The sequence below is a fragment of the Phaethon aethereus genome (assembly GCF_964289735.1).
Source record: "Phaethon aethereus genome assembly, chromosome: 4".
Lineage (NCBI taxonomy): Eukaryota > Metazoa > Chordata > Aves > Phaethontiformes > Phaethontidae > Phaethon > Phaethon aethereus.
The window spans coordinates 82,264,231-82,279,334 of record NC_138578.1 but is presented as its reverse complement, the minus strand read 5'-3'; the positions used below and the strand labels follow the sequence as shown (position 1 = coordinate 82,279,334).

Below are 15,104 nucleotides of genomic sequence, written 5' to 3'. Positions count from 1 at the left end.
CTGCCCTTACCCCTGCGTGCCTCAGTTTCCCCCGACGGGATCCCGCCCTCCAGCACCGCCCGCTCTGCTTTTCAAAGCGTTTGATGTGGCCGGGGCAGGCAGCAGCTGGACCACGGCTGCCCCGCGGGATGCTGGAGCGGAGCGGCAGCACCTTCCCCACCCAGGGTACCACCGGCCCCCTCGCTGCGACAGGGGCTGAGCCAGCCTGGGCCGCTGATCCGGCGGAAAAGGGATGTGAACGGGGGTGAGAAAGCGAGGGATGCTGACGGGGGTGGGGAAGAGCCACGCTCCAGCCACCCCAAGGGGTCCCCAGGCTGATCTGTGTGGTTCTCTGCCTCAATTCCCCATCCTCAATGAAGACTCAGTTCAGGGTGGGCTGAAGGGTAGAAAATCGACCCACCCCTGCGTTGCCCACCGCCATCCCTCCCAGCACCCCCAGACGAGCCCCTTCTAATTGCCCCAATGCTTTGGGGGTGGTGGCGGGTGCTCGTTAGGTGCCCGATTCCCCTCTCCATACTAATTTCACGTTGCTGAGGTCACCCTCGGCATTGCTGGAAAGGGGATCTGGGACCGGCAGGAATATTCATGGCTGGCTGGTGCAGGGAGGGATTTTTGCTGCCGTTTGCCCCGTACCGATGTTTCTGACAGCCCATCAGTGACACGAGCGTGCCGGGCCTCAGCGCAGGTGGGACGCACTGGTTGCCAACAGGAGGGTCGATGCCAGCCCCGAAGCTGCGGGTTTTCTTTTCCTCTCTCCCTCTGCCGTTGGTCTCTCTGCCGCCTTGTTTCTCGCAGAAGAAGAGGCGGGTGAGCCGTGGGTGGCCATGACCCCCCTGTGGGCCCGGGGTGGGGCAGGGTCCTGCCCTACGCCCCGGCTCGGTGCTCCGGTGCTGCAGCTGAGCCCCTGGGTTTCGCTGCTGCTTTGCACAGCCCGGAGTCCTCCCACAGCCCGGACCCCATCGTTCTCCTCCAGCATCCCCTTCCAGACCAGCATCCTCCAAACCAGCACCCCTCCCCGAACCGGCACCCCTCCCCGAACCGGCACCTTCTGAAGGAGCACCCCTCCCCAAAACCTGCTCCCCCCCATCCAGCACCCCTCCCCAGGAGGTGGCCATCCCTGGGGGGGCCCGTGCCCCTCGGAGTAGCCACGGCTCGGGGCGGGGGGGGATTCGCCAGCCCGGAGCGCTGCCGCTTGCGCTCCTGCGCTGAATCACCTCAATTACAGAACCCGTTTGGATGCGATTTGGGAAAAAAAAAAAGAAGGAGGGGGGGAATAAATAAACCAACAAAAAAACCAACCCATCCCTCTTCTTCTTCCTCCTCCTCCTCCTCCTCCCCTGGGAAGGGGAGACAGCAGCATAAATAGCGGCTGGCACAGCTCGGGGCCAGACGCACAGCGAGCGGCCGGCTTCCCCTGGCACGTGTGGCACGGCTGCAGGCACCCTCCACCATGGCAGAGCCTTCGCTGCCCCTCTCCTTCCTCTGCCTCCTCGCCTTGTCCTCTGCCTGCTACATCCAGAACTGCCCCCGGGGCGGCAAGCGGGCCCTGGCCGACACAGCCCTCCGACAGGTACGGGATGGGGATTTGGGGGTCAGGATGGGGCTTCTGGGGGGACATCGTGGCTCCATGGGGTGCAGAGGCTCCCCGTCACCTGCGGGCACCCTTGGTTGTGCCACGCTGCCCTGAGCAGCGCACTGCACCCCATTTTTTGGGAGGGCTGGGGGACATGCCCAAGGCCATGCAGTGGGGTGGTGGTGGAGGAACGAGCAACCCCCGATATGCTGTTGTCACCTCAGGGAGGGGATGGGGCTCAGCCACAGACCAGCCTCCTCGGGGGGGCACAGGGCACCCCCACAGAGCAGAGACGGGAGGGGTTTGGGGGGCAGCAGGGAGCCCCCAAAGCGGGACTGGCACCGCGGCACAAGGCCACGCTGCTGCAGATGGGGACATGACAGGTCACCCCATGCCGGTGTGGCACCCCGAGGGCTGACAAAGTAGGTTTGGGGGTGCAAGCAGGGCATACCCCGCTTTTTTTGGGGGTACAAGAGACTCAGGTGGCTCCTTCCCCCAGTGCATGCCCTGCGGCCCCGGGAACAGAGGCAACTGCTTCGGCCCCGGCATCTGCTGCGGCGCCGAGCTGGGCTGTTACCTGGGCACGGCGGAGACGCGGCGCTGCGCCGAGGAAGACTACCTGCCTTCGCCCTGCCAGGCCGGCGGGCAGCCCTGCGGCTCCGGTGGCCGCTGCGCCGCGCCCGGCATCTGCTGCACCGCCGGTAATATGGGGGCGTTTGGGGTGGGCGGGATGGGGGCCGGGGGAGCAGAGTTTGGGGTGTCTTGGGACCATGGGGGTGGGTGGCAATGGCATGGGTCAGTCCGCCAGTTTGTTAGACCTCACCTTCCAAAGGGGAAACGGAGGCGCAGAGCAGCAGAAGTGCTGTCCCCGTTTTGGGATAATTTTGGGATAGTCACATTCAGACTAGACGTAAGGAAGACGTTTTTCACGAGGAGGGTGGTGAACCCCTGGCCCAGGTTGCCCAAAGGGGTGCGAGATGCCCCATCCCTGGAAACATCCCAGGTCAGGCTGGACGGGGCTCTGAGCAACCTGCTCGAGTTGAAGATGTCCCTGCTCATGGCAGGGGTTGGACTGGGTGGCCTTTAGAGGTCCCTTCCCACTCAAACCATGCCGTGATTTTATGGGATTGGGCTTGGAGCTCCTTCTCGAGCCACCTCCAGGAGATGTTTCCCGGCTAGGCACACGCAACCACCCCGATGTGCTGGGAAGAGCCCAGACAGCCCCGCTCCCGGGCGAACGGGAGGGACAAAGCTGCCACCAACCTCTTCCCCACCTGAAAATAAAACACTCGTGGTGCTAAATAACCCACCCCATCCTGACGTTTTGCTTTCTGTTGAAGAAACCTGTGCGATGGATGCTGGCTGCCTGGACGAGGGCAGCGACGGGGCTCAGGAGGCAGCAGAGAAGAACCTGACAGTGCTGGACGGTTCGGCTGGAGACCTGCTGCTCAAGCTGATGCACTTGGCAAACCGGCAGCAGCAGCAGCAGGGCAAGCACCCCCTCCTCTGAGGTGGGGCGCCGGGTGTCCCCCCCACCATTGCCGATCCCCCCACCCCAGTCTTGTAAATACGAGACCCAATAAAAGTCCTCATGCACTGTGGTGGCTTCGTCCGGGGTGCTGGGGACGGGTCATGGGGGCCCTGGGGGACCCCTCTGGGGCAGGTGGGGTGCAGGGTTTGGAGGTTGCTGGGTCTTTATTTCCCCCCTCCCCAAAATCCCCGTCCAGCTCCCTGCTGTTCGGCTCCCATCCACAGCAGTTTTGCTGGGCTGGGTGCAGGATTTGGCCCCGTCCTTGCGGTGCTGAGGGAAGGAAGCCCAGGCAGAGCTGGCCTTCGGGAGCTGGCCATCGAGTCCTACCCCAGGAGCCACGGCAGCACCCATGGGCGCTGAGCCTCCCAGTACCCCCAGCCCCTGGAGATTGGGGCATCATGCCCCAGGAGGTGCCACCATCTTGACCAGGACCCCTCTTCAGGGCAGATTTGGGGCCTCATTGCCTTCAGTAACCAGCACAACAGGCAGCTTCAAGCCACATCTACTAAAATGATAAAAAGTACAGAAAACCACCAAAAAACCCCCAAGAGCGGAAAGGTTTGGGTTCCCAGCTTCATACAACCCCCTGGGGCTGGTCTCATCTTTCCCCACCATCGCTCGCCAAATTGGTCCCCTCCAGACACCGGTGGGCAGGATCAGCCCCCTGAGTTGTTCCACCATCACCCCCCAAATCTGAGGTACCGATACCCCAACCCTCTTCCCTACCCCCTCCCCAGGTCTCTCACCCTGGCAGGGTCCCTGCTCCGGGCTGGGCTCTGGCCGCGGCACGGGGGACACCTCGTCCTTTATAATGTCCCCCAGGGAGGTGGCACCTCGGGGGAGGTGGAGCTCCTCCACGCCAGCGGGACCCATCCTGCCCACGTCAGCTCCCCGCACCTCAAAGGGGGTGCAGGATTAACCCAGTGCCTGGTCGCCGCAACGAGCATCTTATCCCAGCCCTGGGGAGGTGGGGGACCCAAAATCACCGGGAAAGTGGCAGTGCAGATGGGTGACCCCGAGCTGGATGCCCATGGGATGTCCCAGGGCCTGGGACACCCCAGCCTGTCCCAGGACGTGAACCACAACGATGCTCCAGGCTGACGGGAGCCTCGGCATCAGGGTGTCAAGGTCCCCAAAAAGCACCAGGAGCTGGTAACTGGGGTTTCATTTCCACACTTGTCTCCCCAAGACACATCCCAACCCTGCCCATGGGGGTCCGGGCACACCCAGACCGGCCATAGGGGCTCCTGGGGGGCTGGTTTGGGAGATGGCAGCCAGGGCTGAGCCACTCGGACACCCCACAGCAGATGCTGAGCCCCATTTCCAACCCATTAAGATGGACCCCGGTGCCTGGCTTGTCCCTGGGGACCAGGACTCACCGGCTGCCTGACCCCGGGCGGGTGACGAGGACCCGGCCGCCCCCGCCGCCGCCATGCTAAGTGGCAGATTTCGAAGCGAGCCGTAGGGGACGATGCGAGGTCACGGCTCTCGGGCGCCGGGCTGCCTAATTCCCAATTAAGCAAGCGCAGGGAGGGACTGGCATAATGGTTTCGATAGATGTTAAGATTTGTCCGCAGCAGAGGAATTTATTCAAGGCGGGAGCTCTTAATTGCGGTAACGAAGGCGAGGGGTCGGGGTGAGCAGGACCCTGCGTGACTGCATCAGCCTTCAGCCCCATCCTCGGTGCCGTTTTGCCGGGGGGTCCTTTGCCTGCTGATGACATGGTCCAGTGCATCACCTTCAAGCCCCGCGTGCAGCCCCAGGGCAGAAGCAATGGGGAAATTTGGGTTTTCGGGCCTTTGCCGATGAGGTTTGGAGTTTTCAGGCTGCCTCAGTGCCGGGAGGTGAAAGCAGGAGGGGATGGGCTCGGTGTCACCGCCATCCCAGAGCGGGACAAGCCCGGCGTTGAGCTTCTCCAAAAGGCCAAGCAGAGATGGGTGGAAAGGACCAACGCCGCATTTCCCACCCCAGGGGCTCCCGGAGAAGGATACGGGTTTGCTTTTCCCCCCACTAGAAGGGATGCGAGGCCAAGGGAAGCACAACATCCCTCTCACCCCACTCCTGGTGGATGCATCCCACCGGGCTATGGCGACGCCGTCCTTCATCCCTGCGCAAGCCAGAGGGGTCCCCAACGGGCCACAGGGTGACAAGACACAGCTCAGCAGCCCTGAGAGGTTGGCAGAGAAGGGACCTGAGCCCCAAACAGCATCCGCAGCCTCCACACGTTCCCCCCGCTGCGGTGGGAGTCATCACCAAGGAGAAAACCAACACCTTGGCCTTGACCTCACGTCCTCGACCTCCGGCTATTAGCAGAGCCCTTCGGTGTGGAAAGCAATGCCTTGTGGTTTTTAAGGGAAACGGGTGACGCCGGTGCCAGCATGTGTAACTAGGAGCTGGCCCTATATATACACGACTGCTCGCCGGGTTGAGAAGCCAAAAAGCTTCCCCACCCTGCAGCCATGCCCTGCAAGGTGCTCGCCATCTGCCTTCTGGGGCTTCTGGCTCTCTCTTCCGCTTGCTACATCCAGAACTGCCCCATCGGGGGCAAACGCGCTGTCCTGGACATGGACATCAGGAAGGTATGTCCCAGGGGGCCAGGAGACTTCCTAACCCCCTCCTTTCCTTCTCCCAACCCTCCCCGGGGCTGCTGCGGGGAAGATGCTGGCAGGAGGGAGGAAAGGACTGGGGGAAAGGCTCAACAGGACCCCAGATGCTTTCCCTACTGACTGTCCCCCGCTTTTCTTCCCCCCCTTCCCTGAGCAGTGCATGCCCTGCGGTCCCAGGAACAGGGGCCGCTGCTTCGGTCCCAACATCTGCTGTGGAGAAGAGCTGGGTTGTTACATGGGCACCTCCGAAACCCTGCGGTGCCAGGAAGAAAACTTCTTGCCGACACCCTGTGAGTCAGGACACAAACCCTGCGGCGGCGGCAGTGGAGGGAGCTGTGCGGCCCCCGGCATCTGCTGCAGCAGCGGTGAGGGCAGCACTGGCGCCCGTGTCCCCTCCAGGACCCTCAGCACAGGGGTCCCTGCACATGAGAGGTTACTGTGTAGAAGGGGGAGAGGGGATGTTACCCAAAGGATCATCTTTGTCCTGTCCATCTGCCCATCCATCTCCCCAGCAGCCAGGGCAGACTTGATCCCAACCCCAGGGAAGGCAACAAGCCTGGAGATTTCGGGGAAGGAGGAAAAGCAGACGGCAACCAAATTTACAGGGCTGAGCAAGCGGAAGGAGCCCCGTGGTGCACAGCAGCCGTGCACAGCAGCCCATACCCCACCCTGCTGTCATTATGGTTTTCCAAAAATCCCAGCCTCCTCCCCAAGTCAGCCACTAGCAGGGATCCTGCTACAAATCCTGGGGAGTGAAGCAAACGTGATCTTGACTGGCGTTATAAAAACGGGCACCTGGGGGGTCTCTGAGGGATGGTTCCTGCATGCTGGTTCACATGCTCTCCCCTTTCTCTCCCCGCGCAGACGGCTGCATGCTTGACTCATCCTGCGACCAAGAAATGCCGTTTGCATAGACCACCCAGGAGAGAAGAACCTGCAGGATCCCTCATCTATAGAGCTGTCCCAGCCCCGCATCAGGCCAAGGTCCGTGACTCAGATTTAAGTGATGATCTTAATTAGAAAATAAAGCTTGTACAGAAAAAAAAAAGTCTGGTTTTCGTGTGCTTGTCCGGTTTAGGTGGAGACTGAGGGGGCTGGCTAGAGAGAAAAAGCCATTTTTAGGAAAGTGTAGATAAAAAGCACCCTAAAATTTAGGGTCAATTCCTGCAGTTGGTGTCTTGTCCGAGCAAGGAGGGTGGAGGGACCTGCAGTCAGTCTGCCCGGGCTCCGGCTGAACCGCAGCAAACTCCAGGCTGGTGTTGGGCAGCCCAAAACCAGCGGGGGAGTGCAGCTCGGTCTGCAAGGCCACACAGAGTAATCACAGTATTACCTACAACTTAAGGCCCAGTAAGTTGATGAGTAAGATAAGGCTGAAGGGAGGGGGGGAAAGAGAAAAGGAGACACAGAAAAGCCAGTGTCATTTAGACGTCCTCTGCACAATTTTCTCATTTAGCCACATCAACAGATGTGCAAAGGAGGGTTTAAAGGATGAGCAGGAACGACAGGTCCTTCCACCGCAGCAGAAACCAGAGAAACAATTAATCCTTCCCCCAACAACAAAAAAACACGGAGTCAGTGTTTCCTACAAAGCCATTTTGACCTCATTTTCTTTCAAAAAGCATCTAGAGGGGTCGACGCGCCAACAGTTCCAGGGCTATAACGGGGGGCTCAGAGCCAGGATTGGCCTCGGGACCGTTCCTGCTCTTCCCCACACACACTTTGTGCAAAAGCGGGAGGCGGAATCGCAGAGAGTCAGAGCGACAGGCGCACGAACACCAGCAGCTTCTCCACCCCCTCACAGGGCCCAGACAGATGCCGTGCTGCTTGTCCCAAGCCCAAATTTCTCCCTCCCCCTCCTTCCCGTAGGCGTTAACCCTTCAGAAGAACCACAGCCAGGCCCGCAGGCTTTCTCCCACAATTCTGCGGTCAATTTATAGGTTAAAAGGAAGAAACCTGCTCGCAAGCAGAGCCTCTAGACAGAAGGCAGGCCGGGGCCACTAAGACAACACCGTCCGTTTGACGATCCGCCCATCCTTGTCAATGGCAAAGTTGTAGTTGCGAGGGTTGTCCAGGCACTCCTCGATCCGCGCGTCCAGGTTCTCAGGGGTGATGAACGTTTTGGCTTCCTCCTGAAGGAAGGACAAGTACCGGCTCTTAACACACATTAACAGAGGAGTTGCACCAAGGGCAGTGCAGGAGCTGCTGTGCCACAGAGCTCGTGGATCTCTGAGAGACCCCGAGGCGCCACCAGCATCGCCAGGACCTCAGCAGGAGCCCGCTCCAGAACGAGGAAACCTTTATTCTCTCCCTCAGGATTATTCCACTCTGTTTTCAGAGCTCTCACTCAACCTCTATCCCATCCACACGCTGTCAACACTCCTGGAAGGTGCTAACACTTGTGTTGTCACCTACCGACACAAAAATCTCTGGAAAATAAGCCTACAGCTTCCACATCACTCCCACAGCTGCCACCAAATCCTTCACAGGGACTGCTGGCAGCAATCTCCCCAGCAGGCACCAGCTGCTCTCACCTGCAGCTGGAGAACCTCCTTCTCCTTCTCCTTCAGGAAAGCCTCCATTATTCTGGCCTGGTTCTCCACAGCTTGTAACTTCTTCCTCTTCTGTTCTTCCTCTTCTTTCCTAATTCTTTCCTCCCTGCCATAAGGAAAGGAAAAAAAAACAAGGTGCTGCTGGACGCTCACGCCCTGCAAGGACGGCACTTTGGTGAGACACGCTAATTCCTTGGGGTGCAGAGCCACCAAGTTTGAGCGCAGCCAGAACAAAGGGAAGGACTAAGGCAGCTGTGCCAGGGAAGAGAGCCCATGCTGTCCCCAGCGTGGGGACGAAGAGAATTCCCTTCCTCCTCTGCAAGAAAAATTAATGTAAAATCTTAATGCAAAAGCTTCCAAACAGAGTTACACGTGTGGAGACGACTTGACACCCAGTGGGGTCTGGCTCCGTCTGGGAGCACGCGATTCTTCTGGCAGGACCCGGATGGGGAAGCCGGTGTGCTTTGTGATGGGCTAAGGGACAGCCCATGGGGACGGGACAGACTGGCTTTTCTCTTTAACCTTCTCCTGCTTTTGGGACTCAGCAGATGCCGAATGACACACACACTCAAAATCAACACAATGACCCATTCAATGGGTTGAATTTAGTTCCGCATGAGCAAAAGTCAAAGCCGTGAAAGGAAGCGGCCTCCCAGCTTCGCGCTGGCCAGCCTGACCTGCGCTCCCGCTGCCGGGCGTTCTCCGCCTCGTTCCAGGCCATCAGGCGCTGGTGCTCCTCCGCCAGCTTCGCCGAGTCCTCCTGGGATTGCCGTACCTCCCGCTTCCTCTGCAGCACCTCAGCCCGGAACTCAGCTCTGAAGGGGAGGGGAGGCCACTCAGCTCCTGCCCAGGCCTGAGCGCCTGGGGGTTCTCCCAAACCTCCCTCATAGCAGAGCCTGCCCCACTATACCGATGCTCCCCTGCCCCACAGCGGTCCCAGCCCCACCACCCTGGCCCTTCCCTACCCCACACTAACCAGGGGTCTAGCCACCTCTGCTCCAAAGTGAGTCCAGACCCCCCAACTCTCCCCTGCCCCACAGCCCCATAACCAGCCCTCTCCCCCACAGCAGCCTCATAAACCCACACCCAGCCCTACAACCAGTCTCCCAACCCAATTCAGCACAAAGCCCAACCCTCCCTCTGCCCCACAGAGCTCCATAGCTCTATATCCAACACCATGCCCCGTAACCAGCCCACTGCTCCACAGCCCCACACCCAGCCCCACAGCAGCCCAATACTCAGCGCCACAGCCAGCCCAACCCTCCCCTGCCCCACAGCAGCCCCACAGCCCATTACAGAGCCCCGTGACTCACAGCAGCCCCATGCCCGGCCTGGTAACCCTCTCTCAGCCCACCCCACTCCACAACCGCCGCGCTCGCCCCACAGCGAGCCCCAGCCGGCGAGCGGGTACCGCAGGGCGCCGAGGATCAGACGGTGCTGCCGGTACCGCTCGAGGACCACCAGCAGCTCCTCGGGGTCGACGGGCGGCGGCACCTTCAGCCGCGACGCCTTGGACTTAGCGGGGGGATCGTGCCGCGTCTTGCGGCCCCGCACCGGGAGCAGCCGCGGCCCCCAGGTGGGCCCGGGGCCCGGGCGGGCGGCGGGCCCGAGCGCGGCCCCCAACGCCAGCGCCGGGCGGCAGCGCGCCAGCGCCGGCAGCATGGCGGCGCGGCCCGCGGGACCGGACGTGACGTATCGGAAGCGCTCGCCCGGCCGCCCGCGAGGCACCATGGGACAGGGAGCGCGGGAGCGGGGCCTGGCGGGAAATGTAGTGCGGGGCACGGCACCCCACGGGGCACGGCACCGCCTCACGGGACGTGGCACTGCCCCATGGGACACGACACCGCCCCGTGCGACTTGGCACCCCACGGGACGTGGCGCTGCCCTGCGAGACACAGCCCTCTCCGTGGAACACAGCACCCCACGCACGCGGCCCCACAGGACACAGCCCCACGAGACGCAGACCCCCAGAGGAAACACACCTCCCCGCACGGGACACAGCCGCCCATGAAACACAGCACCCCATGGCACAAAGCCCTCCTCCCCGGGACACAGTCCTGTGGAACATGGCACCTTCCCGGGACGCAGCACCCCACGGGACGCGGCACCCCACGAGATACGACCCCTTCTCATCGGACACCCCCCGCCCGGGACACAGCCGCCCACGGGCTACAGCCCTCCCCCGCGGGACACAGCCCCACGGCACACAGCCCCACCTCTGGGCACACAGACAGCCTCCCCGGCGGGACACAGACCCCACGGACACTTGCATCCCCCATGGGACACGCCAACCCCCAGAACACATCCACGCGGGACACCCTCCACGAGACCCCCCCCGGCAGCCACCACCACTCAGGACAGGATCTGTCCCGATGCCCTTTATTGCCCGTGGGTATGTCCGTCGGTCTCGGGTGGGGTCGGTGGCTGCCGCTCACCGGCGGCGCGGCGCAGCCCCCTGCAGGAGCGGGGCTGGGGTCGGTGGGGGCCGGGACTGGTCCCCCACGGGACCCCCCACGTCCCCGTCCCCACTCACCAGCCGCGGCTCCTCCCGCCATGGGGCCGACAGCTGCTGGGAGGGACACGAGTGGGGGCGGCAGCGCCAGAGCGGGGCCGGGACCTGCGGGAGAGCAGCCGCCGTGGGGAGCGGGGGGGATAAACCGCGGGGGGGAGGTCCGGGGAGGGTCATTGGGGCGGGGTAGAAGGGGGGGGGTGCAGGGTGGGGACACGCGTGGCGGGGAATAATCGCGAGGGGATATTTTGGGGAAGTGTAAAAAACGGGGCGGGGGGCATGAATCCGGGGGCGTGACTGGGGGCGGGAGATGACGGCGGGGGGGGTAAGCGGGGTGGGGGTAATTTCGGGTGGGGTAATCCGGGGGGGATGTCACCCTGAGGGGAGATAATCCGAGGGGGGTGTCATCACGCTGGGGGGTCACCCCGGGGGGTCGTGGGGCCCTACCTGCAGGGCCGGGGGGGGCCCGAGGTCCCGCTTGCCCCCCGGGTACCAGCCGTGGGACCAGTGCTGGCCCGGGCAGTGGGGCACGGCAGCCAACAGCAGCAGCAGCAGCAGCAGCAGGAGGGACCCACGCGGTGCCATGGCCGGCGTGGGGGGCTGCAGGGGGCAGGGAGGCTCCCTGTCTCACCGGCACCCACCCCAGCGGGCACCCCCGAGGGGGCTGCTGGGGGTTGGGGGGTGGAGGTGTTGGAGGGATGAATGCCCATGGGTGCTGGTTTGGGGCCGGCAGAGACAGAGACCTCGGGGTGCTCCTTGGGGTGGGTTTGGGGGTGGGGTTGTGGTGGATATGAGCACCCATGGGTGCTCGCTGGAGTGGGTTTGGGGACAGGGATGCCGAGGGGCTGAGCACCCATGGGTGCTGCTGGGGTCCAGCAAGGACACACACCCCAGGGTGCCATTAGGGTCTGATTCAGGGTGAGCAGGGTCCCCCACCCCAGGGTCCCCGCGTGGCGCCAGCACCCACCTACCCCCCCAGCACCCCGCCACCGGGGCAGCCTCACCTGGCCGGGTGGGTGACGGTGGTCGGTGGCCGGTGGCTGGCTGGAGTGGTGGCCAGTGGCTGGCTGGAGCAGTGGCCGGGCCGGGCTGGGCACCGCTATTTGTAGGGCTGGGTGATGGTGACGTCGGCCCCGCCGCCGCTCCCACGGGGGACCGTGACCTTGCCGATGGCGTCGGCCTCCCTGTGCCAGCGCCTGTCGCCTCCTTCCCCCCAAATCCCCTTGGCACTGTGGGACAGCGCCCTGGAACCCTTTTTTTTTGAGGGGGGGGTGTCCCACCCTGCTCACCCCACACAGGCTTATTTCTGACGTGCTGGGAAGGGGCCGGATCCAGCCCAGAGGGTCCCCAGCCCCGTGGCCAGCATTGCCACAGGAGCTGCTTTGCAGCCCCCCGGGGTTGCTCAAATCCTCCGTGCCTCAGTTTCCCCACCCAGCCCCAACCCCAATGTCACCAGTTTTTCCCCCATTTCAGGTTCATCGCCCCCGCAGCCCAGAGCCCCCGGCTTGGAGGGATGCGACAGAGCTCGGGAAGGGGATTTAGGCAGGATCCAGCCCTGGATTATGTCCGGCAGCTGATCGTGTCTTTGTTGTTTGCGGATGGATTTGGCGGCAGGATGGGGCCACGGCAGACGCCGCGGAGAAAGGTCGGGGCAGCTCCCCACATCCCGAAATTCTGCCAATTCCGGGAAAGAAGGCAAAAAAAAGGGGGGGGAAAAACCTCATTAGTATCACTGGGGGAGCACCGACCCATCCCAGGAGAGGTCCTCGTTTCTTTTGGGGTGAGGACATTTATTTCTGAGTGTGACTCACAGCTTTTGGCCAAAAGCCACCCAAAATTCAGGAGTTACGGGCTGTTAACGGGAGCAATGATGTTGGGGTTCCTGAGGGGCGAGGTGGTTTTTGGGGGTGGGGGATTTGTGCTGCTGGGGGTCCCCTAGCCTGGGCACGAGAAGCTACGCTGGAAAACTCAGATACCCTGAGTATTGTGGTTTTTCCATGATTTCCCAGGTTTTGACCCCAGGTCCCCCCAGTCATCCCTTGGCTGGGCAGCGCCATCGCCGTCCCAGGGTGCCCAGCCAAATCCTGGGGGGTGAAAGCTCCACTCCGAACCCGGCTCTCCCAGTGCCTGCGGTGCGGGATGGAGCTCCAGCAGTAAACCAGGGCACGGTCGCCCCAACTGCAGGAGGAAGAAGGAGGGCATTTCATCAGATACCTCTTTATAACAAAAAAACCACATTAAAATCAACCATATTAACCTTTTCTTTTTTTTAATACAGAAGTGCTGCACCCCTGGGTCCTCGTCTTGACCCTCTGGACTCCTCACGTGCCCTGGCGCATCACCAGCAGTAGGATTTCCTTACACTCTTCTTCTTCTGGGAGGGGAACGATAAAAAACAGCATTTTTTTTTTTGCCTCCTGCTCTGATAACCCCACTTCATCTCCACGATGGAGCCTCCATTGGAAAAAAAGAAAAGGAAAACCTCCTAAGCTTATCTGGAGGGCGGCAAGGGCATCCCCCAGGCTGGAGAAGGGTCTCCCTCAGCTTTAAAAACTTGCGAATGCTTTAGCAGCGACCGTCTGGAGACCTTCTCAGGGTTTTAAGATGCAAGAGGGTAGGCTGAGATTGGATGTAAGGAAGAAATTCTTTACTGTGAGGGTGGTGAAACCCTGGCCCGGGTTGCCCGGAGAGGTGGTAGATGCCCCATCCCTGGAAACATCCCAGGTCAGTTTGGACAGGGCTCTGAGCAACCTGCTCTGGTTGGAGATGTCCCTGCTCACTGCAGGGGGTTGGACTAGATGGCCTTTGGAGGTCTCTTCCCACCCAAACCATTCTGTGATTCTATGATCTCTTGAGATGTGAGAAGTAATGTGACATCTCCATCATCCAGGGATGGAGGTCCCCTGGGCCAAGGAGGGAAGCAAAAACCAGCAGCACGTTGTCCATTGGAGACGGTTCCAAAATTTCTCTTTCGCTGCTGTTGTAGACCAAGAAGAGGGAAGGTTCTGGATGGCGCTTGGGAAGAGACATGACGGGTGAGACCACGGAGCTCGGGCCATGCGTGGAGCTGCGTTCTCCTCCAGCTGGAGCCCCCAGGTCCCAGACAGCAGCAGCCCTCGCTGCCGGGAGCCCGCGGGTAACGTCCCTCCTGGAAGGGACCAGCGGGGATGGCAGGGCCACGGCCAGCACCCTCGGCTCAGGGCCGCAGGGGTCCCGCCCCGCCCCTGGTCCCTGCCGCAGGTCTGAAATCCGGCACCAAGCACACGGACGTTTCCTTCAGGGAGCAAAAACCCTTTTGGTTTTCTGGGGTTTGGGGTTTTTTTGGGTTGAAATCCCAACGGTCGCCGCTATGGTCATCACGGTTTCCAAACCAGCAGCACGTGGTGGCCTGACCCTGAAGGAGGAAACTTTTTTGCTTTTGATAGAAAAATTAGGATATTTATATATATACACACACACAGAATAAACTTTTTTTTTTCTCCTTTTGTTTTTTTTAAAGAGCTGACCAGCAGAAAAATGTGAAACCATTTCCCTGCAGGTTCGGAAAAGTTTGTGCTTGTGGGGTTGTGGTTGGATTTTTTTTTTTTTCAGATGAGATGCAGGATATCTTTTTCTTCTTTTTTTTTTTTAAAAAAGGCTTTACTCCCTCAAGAAAAAAAAAAAAAAAGATTTACAAACAAAATAACAGCCTGTATCAACTCTCCAGAAGAGAGATGGTGTGACAATATTAATCCAAACATCACGCTATTTAATTCCCCAATAAAACATTGGAAAAAAAGGAGCCAACAGTATCTGCACTAACACTTTGCTACATATAAAATCTCCAGCTAATATGAAGCTTATGGTACCAACCTCTAAAACAGTTAAGATATATACACATATTTTTTGGGGGGGTATATTAACAAACAGAATATTACAAAATATTAAAGAAGGCAACTCTTCTGTCATTTGTTTCAGGGCGTGGATTATTTTTTTTTTCTTCACTTGAAGTTGGCATAGTCTGAGAAGGCGTCGATATATTCCTGCACCACCTTGTAGCAGAATTCGTACTGTTCCTGCAGGGTTCGAGGAGAGCACAGCATTAGACCAAGAAAATTCACACCCAAGACCTAATTTGATGCCTCGTGGTCTGCGGCAAGCTGGGACCAAGCATGGTCAGGTGTCCTCAGCCCAGACCGATGGCAGGAGCTGGATTCCCACCCGTGAGCAGGTCCCACCTCCCTTGCGCCCCCAAAAACCGGGCTGCCCACCCTCCTAGCTGGGTTGCCATCAGTGAACGACACGCTGCATGCCCAAGCCCGTGCCGCAGCCGCTCCAGGCCGTTTCCAGGCTCCTG

At 60.6% G+C, this 15,104-nt stretch overlaps 5 protein-coding genes across 6 annotated transcripts in view; 2 read left to right on the top strand and 3 right to left on the bottom strand.

Annotated features, from left to right (window-relative positions):
• Positions 1-862: 862 nt before the first annotated feature.
• LOC309404706 (vasotocin-neurophysin VT) lies at positions 863-3,083 on the top strand (the record flags this gene model as incomplete). Its single annotated transcript, XM_081999250.1, has 3 exons — positions 863-1,570; positions 2,073-2,274; positions 2,914-3,083. The coding sequence occupies exons 1-3, from the start codon at positions 1,451-1,453 to the stop codon at positions 3,081-3,083; spliced, it is 492 nt and encodes a 163-aa protein (XP_081855376.1). The 5' UTR covers positions 863-1,450.
• A 2,480-nt stretch (positions 3,084-5,563) lies between these two features.
• On the top strand, positions 5,564-6,624 carry LOC309404546 (neurophysin 1-like; the record flags this gene model as incomplete). Its single annotated transcript, XM_081999041.1, has 3 exons — positions 5,564-5,683; positions 5,868-6,075; positions 6,575-6,624. 3 exons carry the CDS (start codon positions 5,564-5,566, stop codon positions 6,622-6,624), a joined length of 378 nt encoding a protein of 125 aa, XP_081855167.1.
• A 722-nt stretch (positions 6,625-7,346) lies between these two features.
• MRPS26 (mitochondrial ribosomal protein S26) lies at positions 7,347-9,921 on the bottom strand (the record flags this gene model as incomplete). Its single annotated transcript, XM_081998988.1, has 4 exons — positions 7,347-7,839; positions 8,242-8,365; positions 8,937-9,074; positions 9,671-9,921. The coding sequence occupies 4 exons, from the start codon at positions 9,919-9,921 to the stop codon at positions 7,708-7,710; spliced, it is 645 nt and encodes a 214-aa protein (XP_081855114.1). The 3' UTR covers positions 7,347-7,707.
• Positions 9,922-10,067: 146 nt separating this feature from the next.
• Positions 10,068-11,442, bottom strand: LOC309404460 (uncharacterized protein; the record flags this gene model as incomplete). Its single annotated transcript, XM_081998931.1, is given in 4 exon segments — positions 10,068-10,082; positions 10,695-10,778; positions 10,781-10,876; positions 11,216-11,442. Coding segments are annotated over 4 exon segments (333 nt in total). The 5' UTR covers positions 11,354-11,442.
• Positions 11,443-13,674: 2,232 nt separating this feature from the next.
• Positions 13,675-15,104, bottom strand: part of PTPRA (protein tyrosine phosphatase receptor type A) — a gene marked incomplete at its 5' end in the record, with an annotated part of 30,558 nt that continues 29,128 nt past the window's right edge. For both annotated transcript variants that reach the window (XM_081999801.1, XM_081999802.1), the window contains one exon: positions 13,675-14,823. In XM_081999801.1, coding sequence (XP_081855927.1) covers positions 14,749-14,823 — 75 coding nt within the window. In that variant the 3' untranslated portion in view covers positions 13,675-14,748. The remainder of the gene's footprint in view (positions 14,824-15,104) is intronic.